General features: G+C 39.6%; 1 protein-coding gene across 2 annotated transcripts in view; it reads left to right on the forward strand.

Annotated features, from left to right (window-relative positions):
* The window catches only part of GRID2 (glutamate ionotropic receptor delta type subunit 2), a gene marked incomplete at its 5' end in the record, with an annotated part of 729,364 nt that overhangs the window by 642,601 nt on the left and 64,169 nt on the right, over positions 1 to 22,594 (forward strand). For both annotated transcript variants that reach the window (XM_080624929.1, XM_080624930.1), the window contains one exon: positions 12,731 to 12,897. In XM_080624929.1, the coding sequence (XP_080481055.1) occupies positions 12,731 to 12,897 (167 nt within the window). The remainder of the gene's footprint in view (positions 1 to 12,730; positions 12,898 to 22,594) is intronic.

The raw sequence follows: 22,594 nt of genomic DNA on the forward strand, positions 1-22,594 counted from the left end.
TGCAGGTGATCAGAAGATGACACATCCAAATTTGAAAGCATCTACATTTTGTTTCATGTGTGGCAGGAGTTTTGAGCCTGGCTATGTTATACCGTGACACAGATATGCACTGGGGAATCTGTTGGACTGGGCCTCTCAACAGGCAGTGGTTCCCTGTCACCTCATCCATGGGTCTCCACTGAGTGTTGGTGTGAGAGAGGACACCTGCCTGTACATCATTTATAGAGGAAAGACACACAGCTACTGCTTGATCAAAAGCAGAATTTGGCATAGAAAAATCAATTCAGAATCAAATTTTGGCCTCAAGTGCTAACATTTTCCTCAAGGCTTGTCTTTAAACACAAGTTGCTATATGAATCTCTCTTGAAGTCCCAAATGCTGCAGTTCACAGCATAGTGTGGAGGCTACACACAATAATTTAGGTGCAGATCAGGCAGGTGTAAACAGCAAAGGCAGGAATAATTTATCACAAAAGGAAAATGTGAGCATTGGTTAATAAATGTTTGCAAAATGCTTTCAGTCCTTCGGATGATGCTATTAATAAATTGAACATCTTTGCTTATGCTATAGTTGTGCTGAAAGCTAAATGAAGGAGATGGTTTTCTTTAAACGGTAAAGTGTTCTTGGTTAGCTTGATCATTAAATCACTTTGGATTCAACAAAGTGAGCAGCAGATGGAACACAACAAAGGGAGCAGAGCAACAAAAAATGAAATGTGGTATGAGCTCATGGAAGAGAATCAAAGTACACAAACCTCAAAGTAAATCATAAGAGCTCATACCAAAATTCTGTCTAAAATAATGACATACAAAATACATTTTGGAATTACAATTGTGGAAAATACTCAGGGTATTGTTCTTTCTTTCCATAGCTGCCAATAATTTAGACCTTGATTTAGGCAATTGTGCTTCTGAATACATCCTCTAACACCATGGTGTTGAAAGTCTCTCCACGTTAGCAGACATAATAGCAGCTTTGCAAAATTAAAGTGAAGTTTACTGGAGTGGAAATGTCAACCAAGCATGTAACTCAGTATCATGTGAATTCTTGGTATATGATGGATTTTACTACCCTTCCTGCCATGCCCCTCTGCGTCTGAACTAACATCCCACTTATCAAAATCTTGCATCGCCCAATTCAGCCTCTCATCAACTGGCATTTCCACCCCTTTCTCCACCTTCCTAGAACATTCCAGCAATGGTTTGCCCTGTCTTTCTACAACGCCCTTTCTCATATCTTCAGAGTTAGTTGCCCCCTACATTCAACATGAGAAATCATTAGCTCAAATTTGCCATCCTTTGAAAACAGTCAGTGGTAGACTTCGGCTCTGTATTTGCATCCACCAACTTGGAAGCTGACTTGAGTGTTCCAGATCTCATGAACCAAGGAACATGGAGGGGAAATCTCGTAAGAGCAAGAATTACTTTACGTAACACTATATAACATCCAGATCCATTCCTAGCTGAACAAAGACAAATTGCATCCACATAACAGAGAAACTTGCAGAAGGTTTGTTTGAATTTCTTTCTACTAGTGGTCCTAGGCCTGGTGGAGTTTCTTCAGTCCCCATAGAGTTTTACATGGTATGCCTTTTGACAGCTACTGTGTCAAATCCTATTGTATCCTTTCATGATTTACACTGCACACATTCTGTATGTGTTTCAGTATGTTTTAGTTATTACTACTCTATAAAATCTGTAAGCTGTGACATGTTTCCAAACCCCCATGACAAGTTTTATGTACGTTATGTGACTGTGGTTTTGATTTAATCTTTATCGTATTATACTCAATTTGTAGATTTATTTAATTTTTATTATGCTTTTGCCATATTTTATGCCCAAACAGGTATCTTAGCTCTCAGTTTATTCAGCTTGTCCATTGCTAGACCTAGGTTCTGCTCTGAGCATGTGCCCTGTGTAGGTAAAGAGTAAGTCTGCTGAACTATTACTCACTCAGTAGCTGCCGAAAGTAGATGCCTATACTGGGTCTCATATTCCCACTGAACTTGCATTATTGGGCTCTAAATAACTTGAAATACAACAAAAAGAATAAACACAGCTAAAAAGCAGTTAAAAGAGACAGGATAAAATATTATTGTGGTTTTATCTTCTTCAGCTACATTAAAATACGCTCTTCATAGATATGTCATACCTAAGATAAAGGAGAATATATTTTCTTGGCATTGTATTTACTCAACTCTCATATAGATCTTGTGAATTAAACTCTATCTAAAATTGAACATGAATCATATAGCAACAAACATACTACGCTGGACTTGATGTAGATGTCCATCAGTAAGAATTATGCTCTCCATTTGTGTCTGAAGGGATCATATTTTCAGAAGAACCCATACGTGTACATTTGCATTGCATACAATTTTTTAATCTAACTGAACACAGAAGGGAGATGTATCTACACACAGAGCACTGCACAGCTGCATAGCTCTTGTGTGGGTTCTGCGTGCAGGTGCAGACACACAGCTCCATTTCCTGAAAACTTGGTCAGGCATATATCACCAATTTGTGAGAAGCTGTGTAGCATCCTTTAATATCTCCCCAAACAAATGAAGAATAAAATTGTGTTCATTTTTTTCCATTTAAAGATCCATAAGGATTGAAGGAATGAGGAGTATGCCAATAGAATAGACCTGGGCAACCAAATGGAGTTTTTTGCCTTGGCACACGCTTAAGACCTTTTCTCACTGTGCTGGCAGCTCACATGTTCCCAGGTACAGTGAAGTACTGTAACTTCTCTCTATTTCTTCCAAAGCCAGATAAAAACTGCAGTTCTTCCCCACGTTTAGTATTTGTGTGTCCCATATACTATCCCTCTCATGGCATAGTTCTGTAAAGGAGAAGTTATTTTTAAGTTAGGTTATTATATAAATGTAACTAACAAGTAACCATCAGTTTAGATATTAATTCTTCTTCTAGTCAAGGTTGTTTTAGTTTTTCAGTAACATAAAAGGACAACACTGAATGCGATTACGTTTTCGAGCAAGGTAGTGTCATTTTTCAAGCCATCCCCACACAGATGCTAGATGATACCCACCACACATTGCTCGAATGTCAAGTTGATAATTTTATGATGCTGTTGCTTGTGGTTTTAATTTACTTTCCCCTTGTTTGATGCTAACTAATGAAATTATTTCATTCACTCAAGTAAGATATTTGCTGGTGTACGTGGTTAGCTGGGCACTTGCTAGTTGTCCATGCTGCATGCTCAAATACTTGATTTGCAAGTGCATTTTGTAACTAAGAAAATCTCACCTGTTGTTCCCAATTCTAGGTGAAATGCTACTTCATTTTAAGATGGCAAATCAGCTGATTGCGTTGTTGAACTGTGCCATCAGTTTTTTCTATTCCATATATATTTTAACCCCACTTTTCTCATTATTTGTCTCAAAGATGCCTTGACATTTTTATTAATGTGGTAGGGCTAGAAAAAGTACTTGACTTTAACCCTATTGTTTTATATTTTTCAAAAGAACACCAGTGACACAGGGTATATGCATCAAACTCTTTTAAGAAAATGAATAAGACTAGCTGATTAATTGCATTGTATATTTACCAAACAGCTATCCTTCTTGTATATTATACAAGATTTTACAACGTATTTTGTCCAAATTTGAATCTGAGAGGCACTATAAGGAATAGAGTGACAGTTTTTCAACAATTCTTATTTTTTAATTGATTTTTGGCTACTTTTTCTTATGTCTTGTAAATTAATTTCTGGCATCTGAGCTATTGTGTGGGCAGGGAAGGATGAATCAGAAACAAATATAATGGGAGTCTGTAATTTGCACTTTATTTGTTATTTACAAAGATGCACAAAACGAATGTTATAACCTTAGATAAGTGCAAATACCTGCACAGGTTGTAGCCAAAGGTTAACTAAATTGTGTACACTTTAAGGCAAAGGCTGTAAGTATTTCAGTCTTTAAGGATGCAAAAGCCAAACCTATCACCTGGAACTAGGTTGTGATAAACATGTAAAAGTAAAAAGTGCTCAGATGCATTAGTTTCACTGGTTTGGGTGCTGTCTAACCTTGAAACTCTTTCTGACACCATTTACATCTCTATTTACCTTGGTGCATAAAGAACTCAGGTGCCTGCACCTTTACCTGGACATGCTCTGCTTGGCAGAGGATTAGTTGAGTGCTTTAAATGACTGTAACAGTATTCTTGATATTAACTGTTTTATATGAGGGATTTGACTTCCTAGGTAGTGACCACAAAACGCTGAGTGTTTTGAAATGCAGGAGATGTGCTGTCTGTGTTTTTCACCCTAGCACCCTGCTACCCCAGCAGCTTGCTGTGGGGTGGGCAGCAGCAGAGAGGAGCTGGCTTTTAAGTCTATGGGGACAATATGTGACATCTTGTTAGCTTGTGTCATCTTCTCAGTTGTTTGCATGGTGATAACAAGCAGGCAGTCCGAACTGAGTAAAAAATTCCACAGCACTGGTCTTCCTCCTCACACAGCTCCTATGTTTTCCATGGGTCCTAAACTGCAAAAGAAAGAGAAAACCTTCTCAGCTCAGATCTGTAATGTTTTCTTTTCCTGTGGGTTCAAAGTACCTTCTCGTGCAAATTAAAATGCATAGCAGCGGGGTCTGCAAAGACCTGACAAGCTAGTGACAAGGAGAGGTGTGGAGGTATTACAAACTCACATATTAAAGGAGCAGTGGTTCTTAATGCACTGACTTGGGGATACAGGAACATATATTTGGGCAGCATCCAAAATCTGGGCCACATACTCGAAAGGGACCGATCCACCTGCAAAAGACCTGGTGGGCCTTAAAATGGTTGCTTAGGTGGAAATACCATAGGGTAGAAATTTCTCCGTGGAGCTTATCTGGAGTACTTTGCTGGAAACCATTTGTGGGGCCAGCCTGTGCAGCAACCTGAACTTGCAGCCTGAAAGAAATACTTAGAGACACCCTGTCCTGGCCCTTATCGAATTCTCAGAGAAAGGGAATGCCAGTTATCACTGATAGGTAAAAATCTAAATAGGCTAGGACAAATCTCGGTTTCTTTCCACAGTCACATGAATCGCTGTACTTAACTGGAAGATTGACTGCTAGAGAAGAAGATTGATAGCTTTGTGCAGGTTTTCCAGATGAAGTAGCTTTCAAGATCACCAAATTCTATATGAAGGCAAACTGATGTGGAAGCCCTTAGCCTTGTGATCTAAACCTGTTCCTCCATGCCCCAGCCCAAGCTTGTGATATACAGTGCAGGTTGCCAGCAATTAGTGCTTTTTGCCTTCTGCATTGTACCAAAATGAGGGGAAACTTGCTAAATTGTGCAGTACAATTTCAGAGTGAGGAAATAAGAGGGACTGAGAAGCATTTCTTCTGGAGCATTAAAGTACCATTGTCTAGGTTTGCAGTGTCATGCTGGCTCCATGCAAACCTGGGCAGGAAATGCTTATCAGTCAGACGTATAAATGGTTCAAGAGAAGATAGTTAAATTCTTTTACGTAAGTAGTGGGACATTCTGAATCCTATTATTACTATGAAAGTGGTCAGAGCTTTTGTACAAGGAATATGAAACATGAGAAGTCAATGTCTTTAAGTTTCTAAAATGAAATGTATTGTTTGAAATGAGCTTTTACTGGAGGATTTTTCAGTAATGTCGGTAGTTTTACAAAGAATTTTCTGTGGTTAAACTTCTTTTTCAGATGATGAATGGTATTGATGAGTAGTTTTTTGACTTTTGATCATTTTTCTATCCTTGCAGTTGGTATTTAATAGGTATTTCTTTGAATAAGGAATGCTGCCTAAGAATTGCAATTAGATTGACTCTGCTTCTCTTCTAAGGAACAGGACAAGAACCCTTCAATTAATTTCATGCTGGATTGATTCAATTTAAAGAAGGATGCTGCTTCTCTAAATTCACCTGGGCTTATCTTCTTCATGAGACTTCAATCCACAGAATTTTGCTTTGCCACGCAAATGAAGAAGATTGATCTGGGCACATTTCCTCATGTAAATGCTCTTTTACTGGGATTAGCTGCCACAAGGATACAAATATATCAGAAGAGGGGGGTCAGACTTTAGTGACGTTTGGTTTAAATTTGCCTCATTATTGAGATTGCCACTTGGCCACGACAGACCCAAGTTTTTGAGGAATTTGAAGTGCTTCCATATGATTTCTGTATATGACCTTCACTGGTGGTACCTGTAAAATAGTCTCTATTACTGTTTGCAGCTCTTAGTTGTCATAAAAAAAAAGGGAAACTGGCATTAAAAAAAAAAGAAATCTTGCCTTTCAAAGGTCTGCTTTGCTGAGATGTTTTTTTAATGATTTTTTTTCTCCTGCTTCTATTCCATCTGAAATCAATGCTAGCTGTAATGAACCTGTGGTTCAGCTGCATGTCAGTGATCAGCGTGATCTGCTGCCTTTTTCATGCTTTGCTGTGATTACCTGGAGAAACAGCTGGTTCTGTTCTCCCACCTCCCTCAGAAATTGTACCTTTGATTAGCCTCCTCTCTGTCTTGCTCTACGTCTTCTTTTCTTTCTTGTAGCTTACAAGATGCATTTAATTACAGTGCAAGATGTGATTGCACTGAACACTAGGAAAATTCTAAAACAAAGGCACTCTCTCATTATAGAGCTGTCATACCTTTGTAATTCTTCTAATTCCAGATGAATTATTCAAAGTCTGCCGAGTGTGTCAGGCAAACACGTGATCATGAGGCTTTTCTCAAGAAGCTGGTGGCAGGGTGTATATGAGGAATTAATGCTTTTCCCGGTGAAGCTTTGTCTGAGCAAATAGGCATGGCATTGAAGCTGATATGACGATGTAATGAAAGATAAACTTCATACTGAAGAAGAGATGAGGCTGGGATTTCTAACCTCTTCTTTCTTCCCCTAAGCTTCCTTGTGTTTCATTTCCTGCTGCCGTGCACTCCTGGGCACTAGCTTAATAATGCTTTTAGAAATTACTTTGCACTATTCTGTTTGAATAAGTATAAAGAATAAGTTTCAATGTTTGTCAAATAGTGCCCCTTGAATTTAAAAAGCTTGCTATACACCCTGCAAAATGATATCATAAAGGGTTATTATTATTATTTAATTAGATGTTTGCCTTGATGACTGAATAGAGGTTTATGTGTATAGGTATATTCATTCTGTACTTTAATACCACCGTGGGAATTCAGCTCCTGTCATGCACCTCAGAGAACTGTTGGTCAGATTTGTATTCTGCCTCCACAATTGCATGACTGCATTTCACTCTGAAGTTACACAGATCAGCCGCTCATGCTGGCCTGCAAAGGTGTGTGGGGCAAGAAGCTCCAAAATGATACTTCAAAACTACAAAAATTTTAGTTTTGAGAGAACTGTAAATTAGAGGGGTTTATTCAACAAAGCTGAAATGTGAGATTTTGTTTCACTGAGATCCATAAAGAAGTTAGCCAGAATTGTGCCTTTTGTGAACAAAACCATGGCTTGAAATCGTTGTCCCTGGAGGAAAACAAATCAGCAAATGGGAATTTCTCAAAAGGCAGAAGATCTGAATTCTGCTTCAGTCTGATAAACAGCAGCTACACTGGCCTCTTGCAAGAAGATTATTGAGATCTATGTGTTGCCATTCCCTTCTGCTGAAAAAAAATACCTCTGTTGTGAATGCTGTCAAGTTGTTTGGCAACATCTGACAACACAAAAATCAAGATTTAAGCTTCCACCACAAGTTTTATCTTTGCCTTTTCCCACTTTGAAGTACAATATCCACATTATGTATATTAGCTCTCACTTGAGTATTTGTAAATGTTCATTCAATCTTGTTCCCTCTGCTTCATTCCACATGTAATAGCAGTCTTAGCCATGCTGTTTTGCAGAATGGAGTACAGCCCTCTGCAGGCTGCAGCTACTCCATGCTTGTTGAATATGCAAAGATTATGTCAGAAATATAGTTTCTGTATTTATATATGCCAAAGCCTCAGGTCCACCCTGATAGGCATAAGGCTAGCAGCATCTAATGGTGTTTTTCCCCTGTGTAGTCAGCACAGTGGAATGGTCTGTACTGGAGAACATAAGCGCTGTCTGGAGTAGGTGATTAATCAGTGTCCTTGACAGGTTTTAGGTCAGGACTGGGGTTGCTGCTGCTATGCTGTGGGAGAGTCTGTTTCTGTTCATGTGTTCTTGGCTAAAATACAACTGACAGCTTTGTAGGCAGGGAAAGGTATACAGCAGACAGAGGGAAAGGATGGTACCTGATTCTAGTGGAAATGAATAGAAAAAAGCATCAGCACTCTGCCACCTGAGTGTAGGCACAGGGTATTCAGAAAATGTACTTCATTTGCTTCATTAACATTATTAATAAGTTTCTCCCAAGAAATTAATATCATTTTAACCAGTTGAAACTTAAGATTTCCCTGGTCTTAAAAGTTGCACTGTTTTTATAACAGGTATGATTAAATATTTGAGACATCTCAAGGAAAAAAAAAGGGGCCAGCTTCATTTAACCTGCGGCCTATTGTGTGTATTTTTTTTAATAAGGATTCTTTGTATTTCATTTAACGACTAATTTAAAATACAGAAAAGATATTGTCAAAAAATTCAAGTATGAAATATTGCAGTAGTTGATGTTTACTTACAGGGGTTTTTTTCTGAAGTTTATAATTTTCTAGACCTAGAAATGTGGGTTCGGAATGCTGGAATTGTACATAAGTACATTATTCAACATACTCTGCATGAATGGATTAGCTGTAAGAAGAAATAGTATCCACATCCTTGTTGACATTAAATATGTGCATATGCAACAGTGTAATGGCTTTAAATGATTTCCTGTTATAACTCAACTGGGTTTTGGTGGAACCATCAAAGGTGCATTTTGACTAATATATACAGGCAGGGCTTCAGTAAATAAAAATCTCATAAATGTGCAGTGATAGAAAGAAGAAAAATAGCAGCATTATAAAAATTTTTTGACCATCTAAGTGCTGGTGGCCCGTATTCTATGTAGCAACTCTTTTTACAGTGACTCCATTGCAATTGCTCACAAAACCGTGAAGTCAAGCATTTCTGTCTGGTACCGTACCTCCCAGTTTCACTTAATGACCGGTGTAGCACATGAGTTCAAAATACCCTGATGAACAACCAACAGGTTCAATTTTGTCTGTGATTTTTTTTATTATATAGGGTTTTGGGTTTTTTTTCATTTTTTTTATGGCTATAGTAATCAGATACTCCAGAAACCTTTTTAGCCTCTGTCATACTGATGATAGGCAGGATGCCACAGGGAAGGAGACTGAAGTGTCAGCTCTCCGTGCCCTGGTGAGCTGGAAAGCTGGGGTTGCTGCTAAATGATAATACGCTGCCCTCCTACAAACAGTTCCCTGGTGATCCTGGGCTGCACGGTGGTATGTGAACAGCATGCAGATTTGTCACCATCCGGAAATGTTATTATCTCAACACAAAATGCAAATCTGCTATGTGGAAATGTAGAATCAGGGATGCAGATCTTCGGCAAGTAGTAAGATACGTATTACAAAGAACCATTTCTTTTTCCAAGGAGCTTTTGCTTTCATTTAGTCCCCATAATTGACTGTAAGCTCCTTAAGTTTTTCTCATAATGCAGAGCTAGACTTTTTGCTGTTCGTTTTGAGGCCTGAAGTGGAAGTCTTCACCATAGCTATTGCAATGCTACAAAATACGTGCTTCTCATAGTAAAAGGGAGAGAGGGAAGGATGTGGGGTTTTGACATTTTGTTCTGAAATTCCTTCTCCTTTCACAAGGAGCATCATCTCACTTTTCATAGTATAGTTACCCCGTATTTGTAGGTACAAATGTGTTAAATGTCATCAGGGCTCCAGATATGCTATACTCTAGCAAAATTATATTCTTAGATCTTTAGGCAAAAAACTAGTCTTAAGCTGTGTGAAAGATCGATGGGCAGACAGTTTAGACTATGAATCTCAGCAGAAGGGTATGCTAAAAAGGGAATCGTGCGCCCTGAGCTGCCAGATAACTAATTCTCTCATAGTGAGATAGGTGTTTTTCTCATGCATAAAAATTAAGAATTGGAGGCTGTTCAGGAGTAGTGTTACTGCTAATGGAAGGACTGAAATGAGAGATTTGGAAGGAAAGATTAAAGAAAGCTGTATCCAGCTCAGCTAAGTAACAGACAGGTTCATCAGGAATTGTAAAGTGTCAGCCCCAAAGAGAGAGTATTTAGAACTAAAAAAGGAAAAATATCTAGGAAAGTTATTTTTTATAAGAAGTAGTACAAATAAATACACTGAATAGCAGCAAAAACTGTCAGACTGAGGAGTAGCTCCATAAAGAGAGTGATTGCAAGCGCAACAGTTGCATCTTAGGTTTGCTCCATGGATTTGAATTCCCTAGATTTGTAAATGGATAGGGCAAAAGTGCTAAACATGATGTATTTTATGGCATGGAGCAATCATGTGACGAATGTAGATGGCTGGGATGATCCCTTCTGGCTCTTCAACCTCTTTCCTGCCCCATGCGCTTTAACAGAAGCTCACTGTGATCTTATCTATGAAACCCAGTATCTTTGTGGAAACCTGAACTGTGATGTTATCAGGTCTGCTCTAAGGATCTTATATACACCACTTCATCACAGATATTGTTAACAGTAAATGCTTTTACCACTTTTATATATTCTCACTGTGAGTTGTTTTACAGCCAAGCAGCCAAATCAAGAGAATTTTTCCTGACCAGCTGAGCAGCCGATAAGTCTCTTTACACACATTTAGGCGAATTCAGTGCCCTAGAATGATAAAAGGGTGGGTTAGGACAAAAGCAGGTGTCAAAACATAACTCTTCACTCTTGCCATCACCTCAAAGGTTATCTCCCTGCATGTAAAATTACTTGTCTTTTTGAACCCCAATTTTCCTTAATGCCTTTGTTTGGAAAGTCCATCTGATCCTCCTCAGGATTCATTTCCCCTCTTCTGATCTTTTTCTGAGCTTTTGTTTCCTATTTCCCTCCCTTGCTGTCTGCACATCATGACTCTTTTTCAGGCTGAGTCACTCTCCTTTTCAATGCTCCTAGGAAGGGGTTTTTTTCCTTAGTTGTGTTATCTATTTCTTAGCCAAGTGGTGCCTGTAGGAAGATCAGAATAACCTAAGCTAGGAAGAGCTCTGTGAGTTGCACTGCGTGTTAGACAAGCATACAAGTTGTATTGTTTGTTAACAGCCAGTTCACTTCTATCCCTTATTCGCTGGCCTTTTAGATAGACCTACGCCTCCTCTGAGAGGCAAAAAAAAAAATAACTATTGACCGTTTTCAGACCCAGAAGATTAAACTGACCCAATCCTGCATTGGTGTGTGTGTATTTTGAAAAGAATTTCCTTTATCTTGCCATTCTTGTGGAGTCCACAGATAATATTGCTCCCTTTCTGCTTCAAAATCTGCACAAATCCTCCCTGTATCATGCCTGTGAATGGAAAATGAAAATACTCCTTTCCCAGGTCTGCAGTGAAAAGGAATGGGTCCCAAATACAATTTGTTCCTTGTGCACTACATCTTGTGAGCAAGCAGCCGGTGTGCCTTGCTTCAGTAACTTTTATATGTAAACAGTCTTTAAAAACATAATCTACATTGTCAAAGACTAATCTAAATGATGTACTGACATTGCTTATTTTGATATGCTGAGTTGGTTTTGAATTCTCTCTGGATTGCCTGGCCCCAGATGGCCTTTTTGCATTTTATTTACTTTTCACTTGGCTGTCACATATTTATTCCCTTTAGATGTACAAAGTCAATGGGTTCAGTCTAGTTTTACAGCTTAGCTGGCTAATATGGCATCAGGAAAGCACTGAGTGAAGCCAAGCAGAGGGTCAAGAAAGAAACAATGTGGTTCTGTAGGTCTGACATAGAGACCAACAGAACAGAAAACTGTAAAAGATCTGGTAGAGCAGCTAGAGATTATTATTATTTTTGGAAAAAGCATGATTTGACTGGAAAGTAGAAATCCATTGAAATAGGGAAGGATTTGTTTAGACTGAATTTCTGTTTTTAAAAGCTTGCTTCTGAATAAATGCTGAAATTACACTATGCTGAAATACATCCCATTTAAATGAAAAGAAAAATCTGGATTTGTTTCAAATGTGAACAGGTGTAGCAAAATGTTACTTTTGAAGCTTTTCAATATAGTAAGTTGTTCTGTGTATGTATCTCAGTAAAACAGTTAAAATGGCTTGCATGAACTTGCTGTACAAAAAGTCTTTGAAGACATGTGAAAACCCTTCATGATGAGAAAAATAATTCGAAAAAAATCTAATTGTCATGATCTTGCCCACAACCATTCATAGAGCCCAAGAGAGAAATGACACCTCTGGCAACCTGAAGCATGACTGAAAGTGGGCCGTCTTGAATGGTGGTCTTCCATCTGGATAGCCATGCCTACTGTTCTCCCTGTTCAGCCTACAGCTGAAAGAAAAAAGCTTCATGGGAGATTTGGGGTGGAATTTAGCATTGATGGAAGGAGCCTGATGTTTCCTTTGTTTCTTGAAGAATGACAGCACAGATCTGCATGGCGCTGTTTCACTGATGCCATGTTGTTTTCAGATCATGTTCTGCAGAGGTGCTTGTCCAAAGCAGCTCTGCAGCATTTTTTGTGCTGAAAGCTGTTGGGCACCCAAACTTCACTTCTCTTAAAGAAAAGACTGTGCAGAAACTGCCATATTTTTAGGTACACCAACCTCCTTTTAGACTGGACAGTCCATAGTCTGAGCTCTTCCTCTGTTTACCACAGGTCAAACATGGGAACTATGCCTTTGTATGGGATGCAGCGGTACTGGAGTACGTGGCCATCAATGACGCAGACTGCTCTTTTTACACAGTCGGGAACACTGTGGCAGACAGAGGATATGGGATCGCACTGCAGCATGGCAGCCCCTACCGAGATGTCTTCTCACAAAGGTAATGGTTTGAAGAAGGAGGAGCAGGTCCTAAAAGAAGATCTCTCTTAGCTCTGGAAGCTTCTTTTAATTTAATTTTCCATGAAGGGAAATATCTTGTGCTTGCAATCCAGTTCATTTCTTACATAGGCATTCATTTCCTCAGAGAAATAGGATTATTCACTTTTCTAGAAACGGCATTAAAAATACTTTGTACTGCTCTAATTTGAATTGTTCTTGTTTCATTTGGAAAACATTAATGAGATAGGCTAAACTTCATTAGCAGGAAAATGAGTAAAGAGTTGAATCATTTGTTATAGAGGGACAGCATAATTCAACAGAAGCTGTTTTCTTAAAGAAAAAAGTAAATTGGGACACTGATAGGAAACTTGAAGGGGATGTACAAGAAAATTTGATGTTTCAGTGAAAAGACCCCTACTAGTACCTGAAAGCTTAGATGCTTATCCCACTACTAATCTGTCTCTTGGGCTATAACGGTGAGATCTCTAGATATTTCTGCTATTGTGTTTCTACAAGGTTATGTATTGTGCCTTTGCAGTACTTGTGTTTCACTCTGGTATTGATTCCTAAATCAGGATGTGTGTGAAATGTGAAAACCAAACATTTAAAAAGTGTCATATCTCCAGTCTGTTTTTTAGAAAATGTGAGCTAATCTCATGATCATTTTCCATTCTGAACCTATTCTCTCAACCCAGTTTCTGATGGTTTGTGTTAGAGGCATATAACAAAATTTGACAGTTGCTGTGATGGAATTTCTTTTTTGTGTGGTTGCTATAATGAACATGAACCATCTTAAGAATATGCTTCATTCAGGCTATTGCATTTGCCTTCAGTACATAGGATGAGGTAGAGGGAAAGCAGTCAATAAGTAACAGTATGGAGACTCAAAGGGCTCACTATCTGCTCATACATCCTTCATGAAGAGAGAAGGCTCGAATTCTTTGAATCTGTTTCTATGTTGGGAGTGGTTTGGTTGAATTTTGTGCTGACGTAGTAGTAACATAATATAAACTCTCACAGGATAAATGAAAAATTAATTTTGATGAAACATATATAATGTATATATTACAATTAGCTTTATAGGCAATTATTTACTGAATACTTTTATAAGCCAGCTATGATCAGGTTGGCTCTGCTAAAAATCTCTGTCTCTGTAATGTTCGGGGTCTCCATGCAAAGCAAAGGTGTAAAATTTCTTCCCGTAATCATTCTAAAAAGTGTTTCCAGAGATCTCCGGTGCTGGTGAAGGTGTTAAGTCAGACCCTTTAGAGTGTTACCCCTGTAAGCTTGAGTACAAAAATCTGAACACATAGGGGAGTTTCATAGGCTGTGACTTTATTACTAAATACAGCAAGCCTGCCAAGTGGCAGACAATGGCTCATGTCCTCGCAGATAAGCATTCTTCATCCCTGCCACCACTGCTCTCCAAGTGAAGGTGGATGCATCCAAACCACCCCTTAGAGACTGCTTCTGGCATCATTTATATACTTGTTATTGTTCTCAGTACATGGGGGAAATGGTTATGGCTGGTTCTGGTAAGCAGTTATTTTCTTTGTCACAGAATTCGATACCTGGAGAGGCTAGGTTACATCTTCTGATGCACTGTTTTTAGGAACTTCTGGATCATTGGGCTGTGCAGGCCTGACATTTCCAAGTACAATTTTGGTTTGTAACAAAATTTCAGCATGTCAGTGCATTATTATATCTTGAAGCTGTAGGAAAGCAGAAAGAAGCATAAAAATTTGCACATATATAACTCTCTTTATCTGAGGATCTTCAAGGAATATTTAAATATTAGCATCTCTCAGTGGAAAGTAAATGTCATTTCCATTTAATGCTTAGGGATCCCATAGCATAAGGAGACTTAAATGAATTCCCAAGGCCAGATGCTTTCCCTGGTGGAATTGGGGATCATAGGCATTTAGAGTTCCTCTTTTTCCATTTCCTGCCATAGTTATCAGAATTCAGGTGGATAAAGAAAGAGATTATTTGTGAGATACTGGGCCACAGCAGGGTCTGGATGAATACACAAAACTTAGCACTGATGAGAAAGTAACTCATAACGTTATCAAGAGTAATGGTTGAACAGAGAAACTGGAATTTGCTACTCACTGGAGAATTTAGAGAGCCCAAGATATATATTCTGAAAATGTGTGTGCTGCCACTTAAATCTTTATTTCCATATTATAAAATCATATTATATTGCACTTCTAATTATGTCCGTAGAGATTTACAGTCTGAAGCTGTGAAAGGCCATATAAGAAACACATGAAAGAGCATGCTTACAAGGTAGCTTACAAGGTTTTGTTCCGAAAACCCTTCAGTACTGTTCCCTATGATTACTTCCATGTGGTTTTCACAAATCATCCTTACTTTTCTTCCTAATGAAAAATATGAACAACCTTCAGCTGCTGCAGCCTGCATGCTAAATAGAGAGGGAAATAGATTTCACTATATAGGACTCGCAAATGTTCACATGAATATTTCACATTCTTTAATGCAGTAGAGAACTGGTTTGAAATATATTGGCATTTCTTGATCTTTCCCAAAATAAATATATTTATGTGAAAATACAGGGCTTCTCTTTTATGAAATTTCATATAAACCCATAAGCTGTACAGTCTTAAATCCCTAGGGTGCTGCTGTAAAAGGTCTGGCAAGCTTACTGGAGATTTTGGTCTCAGTGCAGGAAGCATGGGCATGAGCTTGAGGCTTTTCATTACTTTTTCCGAACATTCAGGCAATTCCCAGAGAAGCAGGAAAAGCGATAGAGAGGTATAAACACCCACCGTCTACCTCCAGTGCTATGGGGTGTGAGCTGTAGTTGGGATAACACTGTAGTGAAGTTGCTTAAGCATTTAGGATTTCCAAAAACACTTTTATGTTTGGGATGTCTGCTATGTTCTTCTCCAGGGGATTGACACATGCAAAATGCTGTTGTCTTTGGGGACTGCAATAGTATTCACCTCTGTTAAGTATTCAAGTCTCTATGGGAGTTTACCCATCAGTTAGGCTACTTAAGAAAGGTATTAAACCTGCAATCAGTTTGAGATGCTGGGGTGCCATCAAAACACTTCCATGGCCTTGCAAAAATTAAGTTCCCTGATGATATTTCCTCCCATAACTCATGGTGATGGCGTGCCCCTTTATACCACAGGCAGTTTAAGTGGTGCTAAACAGAAGCCTGAAACAACTGAGAACGTGGTGAGAACCAAAGCTGTGGTGATGGTCCTAGTGGCCATGTACCTGTGTAGTACCTGTGTTAGGGATGTGGGACTGCAGCTGATGACCTCCTGGTTGTCTGGTACCCACCACACTGAAAAAGAACACAAGATGCAGTACCCTGAGCATGCTGTGGAGCTGGTGCTAACAGCCACCCTGCTCCCAGCCTCAAAGTGTTGCTGCCAGCTAGCGCCCATGTATTTGCATAGGATACAGTTCTACCAGTATGGAATGAGCCTCCAGTTACCAAGAAATCAGAAAGTGAAAATGCTTATATTAGGCTACAGCTAAATTAACACCAAAGGTTCAATATATACCTGATTTTAAATTGATATAATTAAGCAAGTATAATACAAGAATGTACTGCCGTTGAGGTACATTTGCTTTTATTGGTTTGTATTGTGTTTATAATTTTACAAGTGTAAGGTGATATTTATACCCTTTAGAGAGAAGAGTGAGTGCTCCCACATATTTGAAGTGATGCAATTTGAAATCAGAATTATTCTTACAAGTTTGAGTATAGTGAAATATGAGTGGAATATGTGGCAAAATGCACATCACTTAGAAACTCCATATACATTGCTGAGCTTTAAAAAAATTAATTTTAGCCATATCACAGAAGATGAAACCCTGTTCATAATTGTTCTTCCCAAGGAAAACCAAGGAAATTAGACTCAAGGAAATCTATCATTTTGGGGATGAACAAGATGTTTTTGATGAGAAAAGTTATACCTTTCAGAGTGCAATATCGGTATGCCTTCAGAAAAGCATTTTGTGCAAGTACAGTTTAGTGAAGAAGGGTAACAAACTGAAAGCACTGTAAAGAATCGGGTCTTTGAGCCGTTTCTTCTTCACATGCAGAAAATCTCTTCTAGGCCACAACAAAGACATAAGCACCAGTAAGTGGTCTGAATGCAGAATGAGATTGGCTTCTTGCTGTATTGACATGGCAAAGTGGCCAGCTGGGATCCCACTGTCCAGCCGGTGATCACTGACTAATGCTCTCTCTGAAAACAGGTGCTTCAAGTTCACCCTGAAAATAGACGTGTGGCTGTAGCACAGCAATATAGAAAATAATGTGGGTAATATCTGAATGATGGACCAGTCATAACATCCTGATGACTTTATTCACGTGTTGCAGATCTTAAGAAACATGTCTGGCCATGCCATTACGCAGCCAGCTGATATGCCCAGGTAGATTGCTGTCCCCTTTTCTTTGCCACTAAGACTTAACCTTGTGAGTACCAGCATCATCCAGGTAGAGTGTCAGTTTTCTCTCAGTATGTATTTTTCTTTCCAGATAATGACAGGGGCTGTAATAATAGGAACTGCCAAATTTACTAGGAGAGTTCGAAGAGGATGTGTCATTTAGTTCATGAGGAACTGCATGCTGACACTAAATTTGACACCTGTTAGGAAGTCTTTTCAGCCCTAAACTCTGAAACTTCCATTGCACCCCTGGGAGGTATAAATATAATTACAGCCTCTTTTCAGAGCGTTTCATAGGATGTCTGTGTTTCCTACAGTGCAGCAGCAATGGCTCGGGCACTGCACTGGTGGCTGGCTTTGGTGGGGGTCAAGGAGAGGGCAGCAGAGAAGCGTTTGGATCCTGCTCACGTCCCTGCTGCTTCTGCTGGTTCTCTCTTCTTCTGCACTACAGTACTGGCCACACAGTGCGTTAGAGGCAGAGGGAAAGGAAATACTAAGTTCATACTTATCAGAGGCCAGCAACCAGCTGTTTGGTTAAGTAACTGGAAGCTGTCAACACCCAGTACTATTGAAAAAGCAAGCTGTAGTTGTTTTGCCTTCCTCATCTCCCAAGAGCATTCATGTGCATTCTGCCCCTAAGACTTCACTTTGAAATAAAAGGAAACAGTGGCAATATTAAAAAAAAGGGCAAGATAGCCCTCACAGCCCACACAGTGGGAGTCTTGCTTGTTGTCCATCAGCTGAGTTGCCCCAAATGGTGTTCACCCTGCCTGAGCATAAGCTTAAAGTTGTGTGTGTGCCAAAAGAAGCAGCAGCAGTTGCATACCTCCTGGTGATCATCTGTGAGAGGTGGGGCATGTGATGAAATAATGTATGGAAGGTACAACAACCATATGGCTTCTGCAGAAGCTATTGAATTTGGCATAAATCACAAAAAGTAGCAATGAATTTGTGCTACTGGTAGAGAAGACAGTCACATCTTTCTGTTCTGGAGGTTGGTGGGAAGAAATAGATATTTATAGTGATTTCCTCATGGCAACCCCAAAGACACCTCACTAGCATCAAGTGTTGCACTTTCATACGTCCAAAGCTTTGGAGGCAAAGAAGAGAGCCATCGTGTAGATTTCAGACTTTCCCTAAGCAAATCAGAAGCTGTATGCTTTAAATAAATGGTATGGGTTTTCCTTTGTCCTTTTTTTATCTCATCAGCAAAACCTTGAGTTTTAGAAAGTTCCTGCCCTGAGTCATAAATATATGTTCTTCCTGTCTCCTTGCTATTAATTCTCTCTCCTGAGATTTTCTTTCTGTGTCTTGGAGGTCAATGACATCCTAAGACTCCAGTGCAAAGAAAATTACTTCCTTCCTAACTGCTTTGATTTCTTTTTCTGAGTCCTTGGGACTGTGTACCCCTTTCTTTGGGGGGATCCTCCCCCAACCTGGGTTTTAGGGGGGTTTTTGTTTCTTTTTTTTCTTTCTCAGTGAAAACCCAAGAGGGACTGTTCCTTACTCGCTGATTTCTCTTTTACCAGCTATGGGGAAAATCAGTGTTTTGGGTAACATCCTAACCCTGGTCTAGTTGGATTTTTCATTATTAAATACAGTCATCATCTGCAGAATGGTGGATGCATTAGTAAGAGCTCAACTTTGCTTTGCTTTGGTTATTTGCTTAGAATTTAAATACTGTTCTGGGCTGTGTATATAACATTCTGAAAAACACAGCAGAGAAGCTAGTAAAATCCCCACCCAATGAACCTTCTTCTTATTATTCCAGAAATAAGAAAACTGCAGGTTAGGAGAATTATTGAACTTGAAGCAAACTTCTGAATTTAAGTAAAATCTTTAATTCTTAGAAGCTGCCTTTAGATCATGTCACAAGTTCATATAACTTTAATTACATTAGTGAGAGGGAAAAAAGTATCAAAATTAATTCCAGATTTCTGAGCAATCTGTCATGAGTATCCAGTCCTAACTGACTCAGATATAGGCACTGTTAATAAAAGCCTTAACTTCAGAGTAGCACATAATAAAAAGACAGTTTCTTAGATAACCACAATCCTAAATAAATACCCTGTAGTAACACACCAATGTAATATTCTTGGCTATCTAAAATAACAGTTTATCCTTTTTTTTTCTGTCTATGTTACACTCAAAGGGGTGCAACTGTGAATTTCACAGGCCATAGGCCTCAAAGCATATCCATCCACCTTACCTTTTCCTGACTGAAGACCTCAAATATGAACTGTAATTTGCCTTTGTGCCAGGAAACTCACCTTGTGGAAGTGCTTCTCAGACAGACAGCAGCCTGAAAGCAAAAAAAGCAGAAAGCTTTTGTCCCACCACTATTCTCTGTTCTCCTTTCTACCAAGCCCACAACTGTCTTATCCAAGCTTACAGTGTTCTGTAATCCTGCATGAGCACATTGCCAATAGCTTTCCCTAAGGATGTCCTTTTGCATCCAACTCCCACTAATGGCCTAATGCAGAGCTGGAGGTTTTGAAGGTTCCTGCACTGATATCAGAATTGTTTCTCACTTTACTATCCATTCACATCTCACTTGCTAGCAGCGGCTGCTTGCTGTAGGACCACAGAGAAGCTGTAGCTTCCACACATTGTGTTACGAGAGCAGGAGAAATGGGTTTATTGACTACCAGTGGTGTGCATCTGGTGCTTGCAGGTCTCACAGTAAATTCATGATTAGAAGCTGAGAGAGATGGAGATGCTACAGAAACACAGACTTTAGCAACTTTTTAATCTGCTGTAATATTAACTGATGAGGTGAGTTAAAAGTTTCCGCAGCAGGTCTGAAGTTTGTAATATGCACATAATGGAGAATTAATTCGTGAAAACATATAAAGGCAGCAGGCAGATTAGTGACTTTTAAAATATACCATAATATATTAATTGATGGGGTAAGTTGAATGATCCTGAAGTAGCAGCACTGGGATGAAGCACGAGAAAGAAAATCATAAGGAAAAGGCTTTTGATCTTCTTGCATTTATATAGCATAGAGCTATGAGAATCAGAGGGCTGCCTGCTGGCTTCATGATGGGATGGCATCTCTGAGTCCAAATGATACTGTGGTGATGGACTTGTTGCACAATGGAAAAGAGGTGCCACGAAAAAGACAGCTTCGCGCCTTCTCTTTTTCCTAATCAATGGAATGATTAGGAGTGAAATCACGTTCAGAAAGGGCACTGCATTCAATGTTTCAGAAAGGGAAGCCAGGTGAGTTGTTTATGCATATTGATTGCTCGTCATTGCCCATGAATCACCCCAATGAAAGCAGTCTAACTAACTGTAATGTGTTAAATTGCTAGTAGATTTCACTTTGAAAGCTATTTCTTACTACTTTCTAACCACTTTACATCTTTAGGCACCTCAGACTTGGTATGTAAAATAACCAGACATTACCCCACAACACGTGTGCAGTACAGCCATTGGAAGCAATGTTGCACATCCAACTATATGGAAGCAGCATTTATTTTAAGCTGAGTTGTTCATCTGTTTTAAAGTTTTATAGAGTGAGTAAGTGCATGGCTACAGAATTTGAAACTGCCTGGTTATAAATCTAGTGACAGTAAAGCTGGAAGTCTCAGTGAGTGGCTTCCCTCCAAGCACTTGCCTTTTTATGAATTCCTAAAGAAGAGATTAGGTTTACAGTTAATGCATATGCTCCCATAGTACATTCTTTGCTTTCTGGCTACCTTATCTTACATTTGTGTGCATCAGTCTTGAGATGAACGGGTTTAACTTCTCACTCCGACTCAGTTGGGCAGTAGCATTGCCTTTTAAGTGGGGTGGGAAATGAGTGCAAAGCACTTTCAAAACACTTTCCCTGAACATAGGAAAGATCTGGGCATGCAGCTGTCCTGACGGCTGAACATAATAACCACAAATAAAGGTTAAGCTTGCCTACCCCATACCAGCACTACCTGCCAGAAATTCCGGACTCTTGACCTAAGTTGCTCAAAACACTGATCAACCTGTTTCAGTTAAAATGAGCAAGAGCAGCAAAACAGGGGAGAGTAATAGTTCTTTTCTAACCCATTTTGTTGGCTTAAAAGGTAATTAACCTTTAGCTGGACCATAAAGATAGTCTTCAGCTGCTCCTGTTTTCCAGATAAAAATGAAAGGCTTTTGTCTAAAAATAAAGTTTGTTTTCAAAGTTGGAATATGCTCTGTTGAACAGTGAACTTGATGATGTGACAGCTGGAGGGATTTATTCATTCCTGAGCTAAGAATTTTGCTTCCATCCATGGAACTGTGCAACAGTGGTTTCCTCAGCCTGCCATAAACCACCTGTTATTTGTTACCCATCCTTGAATCATCAGTAGGTGAAGAAAGGTGCTAGCCTTTACTTTATGACTTCAGTCAAGTTCAGAGATAGGGAAGGGGAAAAAAGAGTGTGTGGAAAGTCCCTAGGACATAGAGCCAAGGAAGAGTGGTAGCAGGGTTTGTAGCACAGGGATCCTGCTGAAATTGGATGCAAGCAAGAGGAAAAGCTGGTTGCATAGACAGAGGGAACGAGATGAGAGGTACTGAGGACAGGGAGGAGCTGAGTGCCTGCGAATGATTATGAAGGGGTGAATAAGTGGAGCCTTCCTTATTGCTCAGCTCCATGCAGAAAGGAGATTAGCAAAGTGAGAAGTCTAAGGAAACTACCCAGAGAATCTCACTGTGGTGTCTCAGAGCAAACCCTTGGGGTAGGCTGCATCCCAGAGCAATCAGGTGGAGATCAGGAGAAGTCAGACAGTGTCCCCAGCAGGATCACCACTATGTCTAAACACAGACTGGATTAGTGAAGATGGAATGCGAAGACGGTGTGGGGAAGCCTTTACTCTCTGATGTATGGGACCTCAGTATCCTCGAGATAAAAATGCTCTGGAGATGAGATATCACGAGGTCTGAAGGACCTCTGCACAAATCCCGAAGAAGACTTGGTGGTGACAAGGCAACCAAGGCAGTAAGCTGCAGAGAGGCTCAAGATTTTTGTCTGGCATGGTGTAAACAGTAAGTGGCTTTGGAAAACTTCTGTGCTATGTGCTTCACAGAATCCCAAGTGTTGAAAAGGACCTCAAAAGATGATCTAGTCCAGCCCCCCTGCAAGAGCAGGGTAACATAGAGTATATCACACAGGAACTTGTCCAGCTGGGCCTTGAATATCTCCAATGTAGGAGACTCCACAACCCCCCTGGGCAACCTGTTCCAGTGCTCTGTCACTCTCACAGTAAAGAAGTTTTTCCTGATGTTCACATGGAACCTCCTAT

The sequence above is a fragment of the Psittacula echo genome, assembly GCF_963264785.1.
Source record: "Psittacula echo genome assembly, chromosome: 1".
NCBI classification, from domain to species: domain Eukaryota; kingdom Metazoa; phylum Chordata; class Aves; order Psittaciformes; family Psittacidae; genus Psittacula; species Psittacula echo.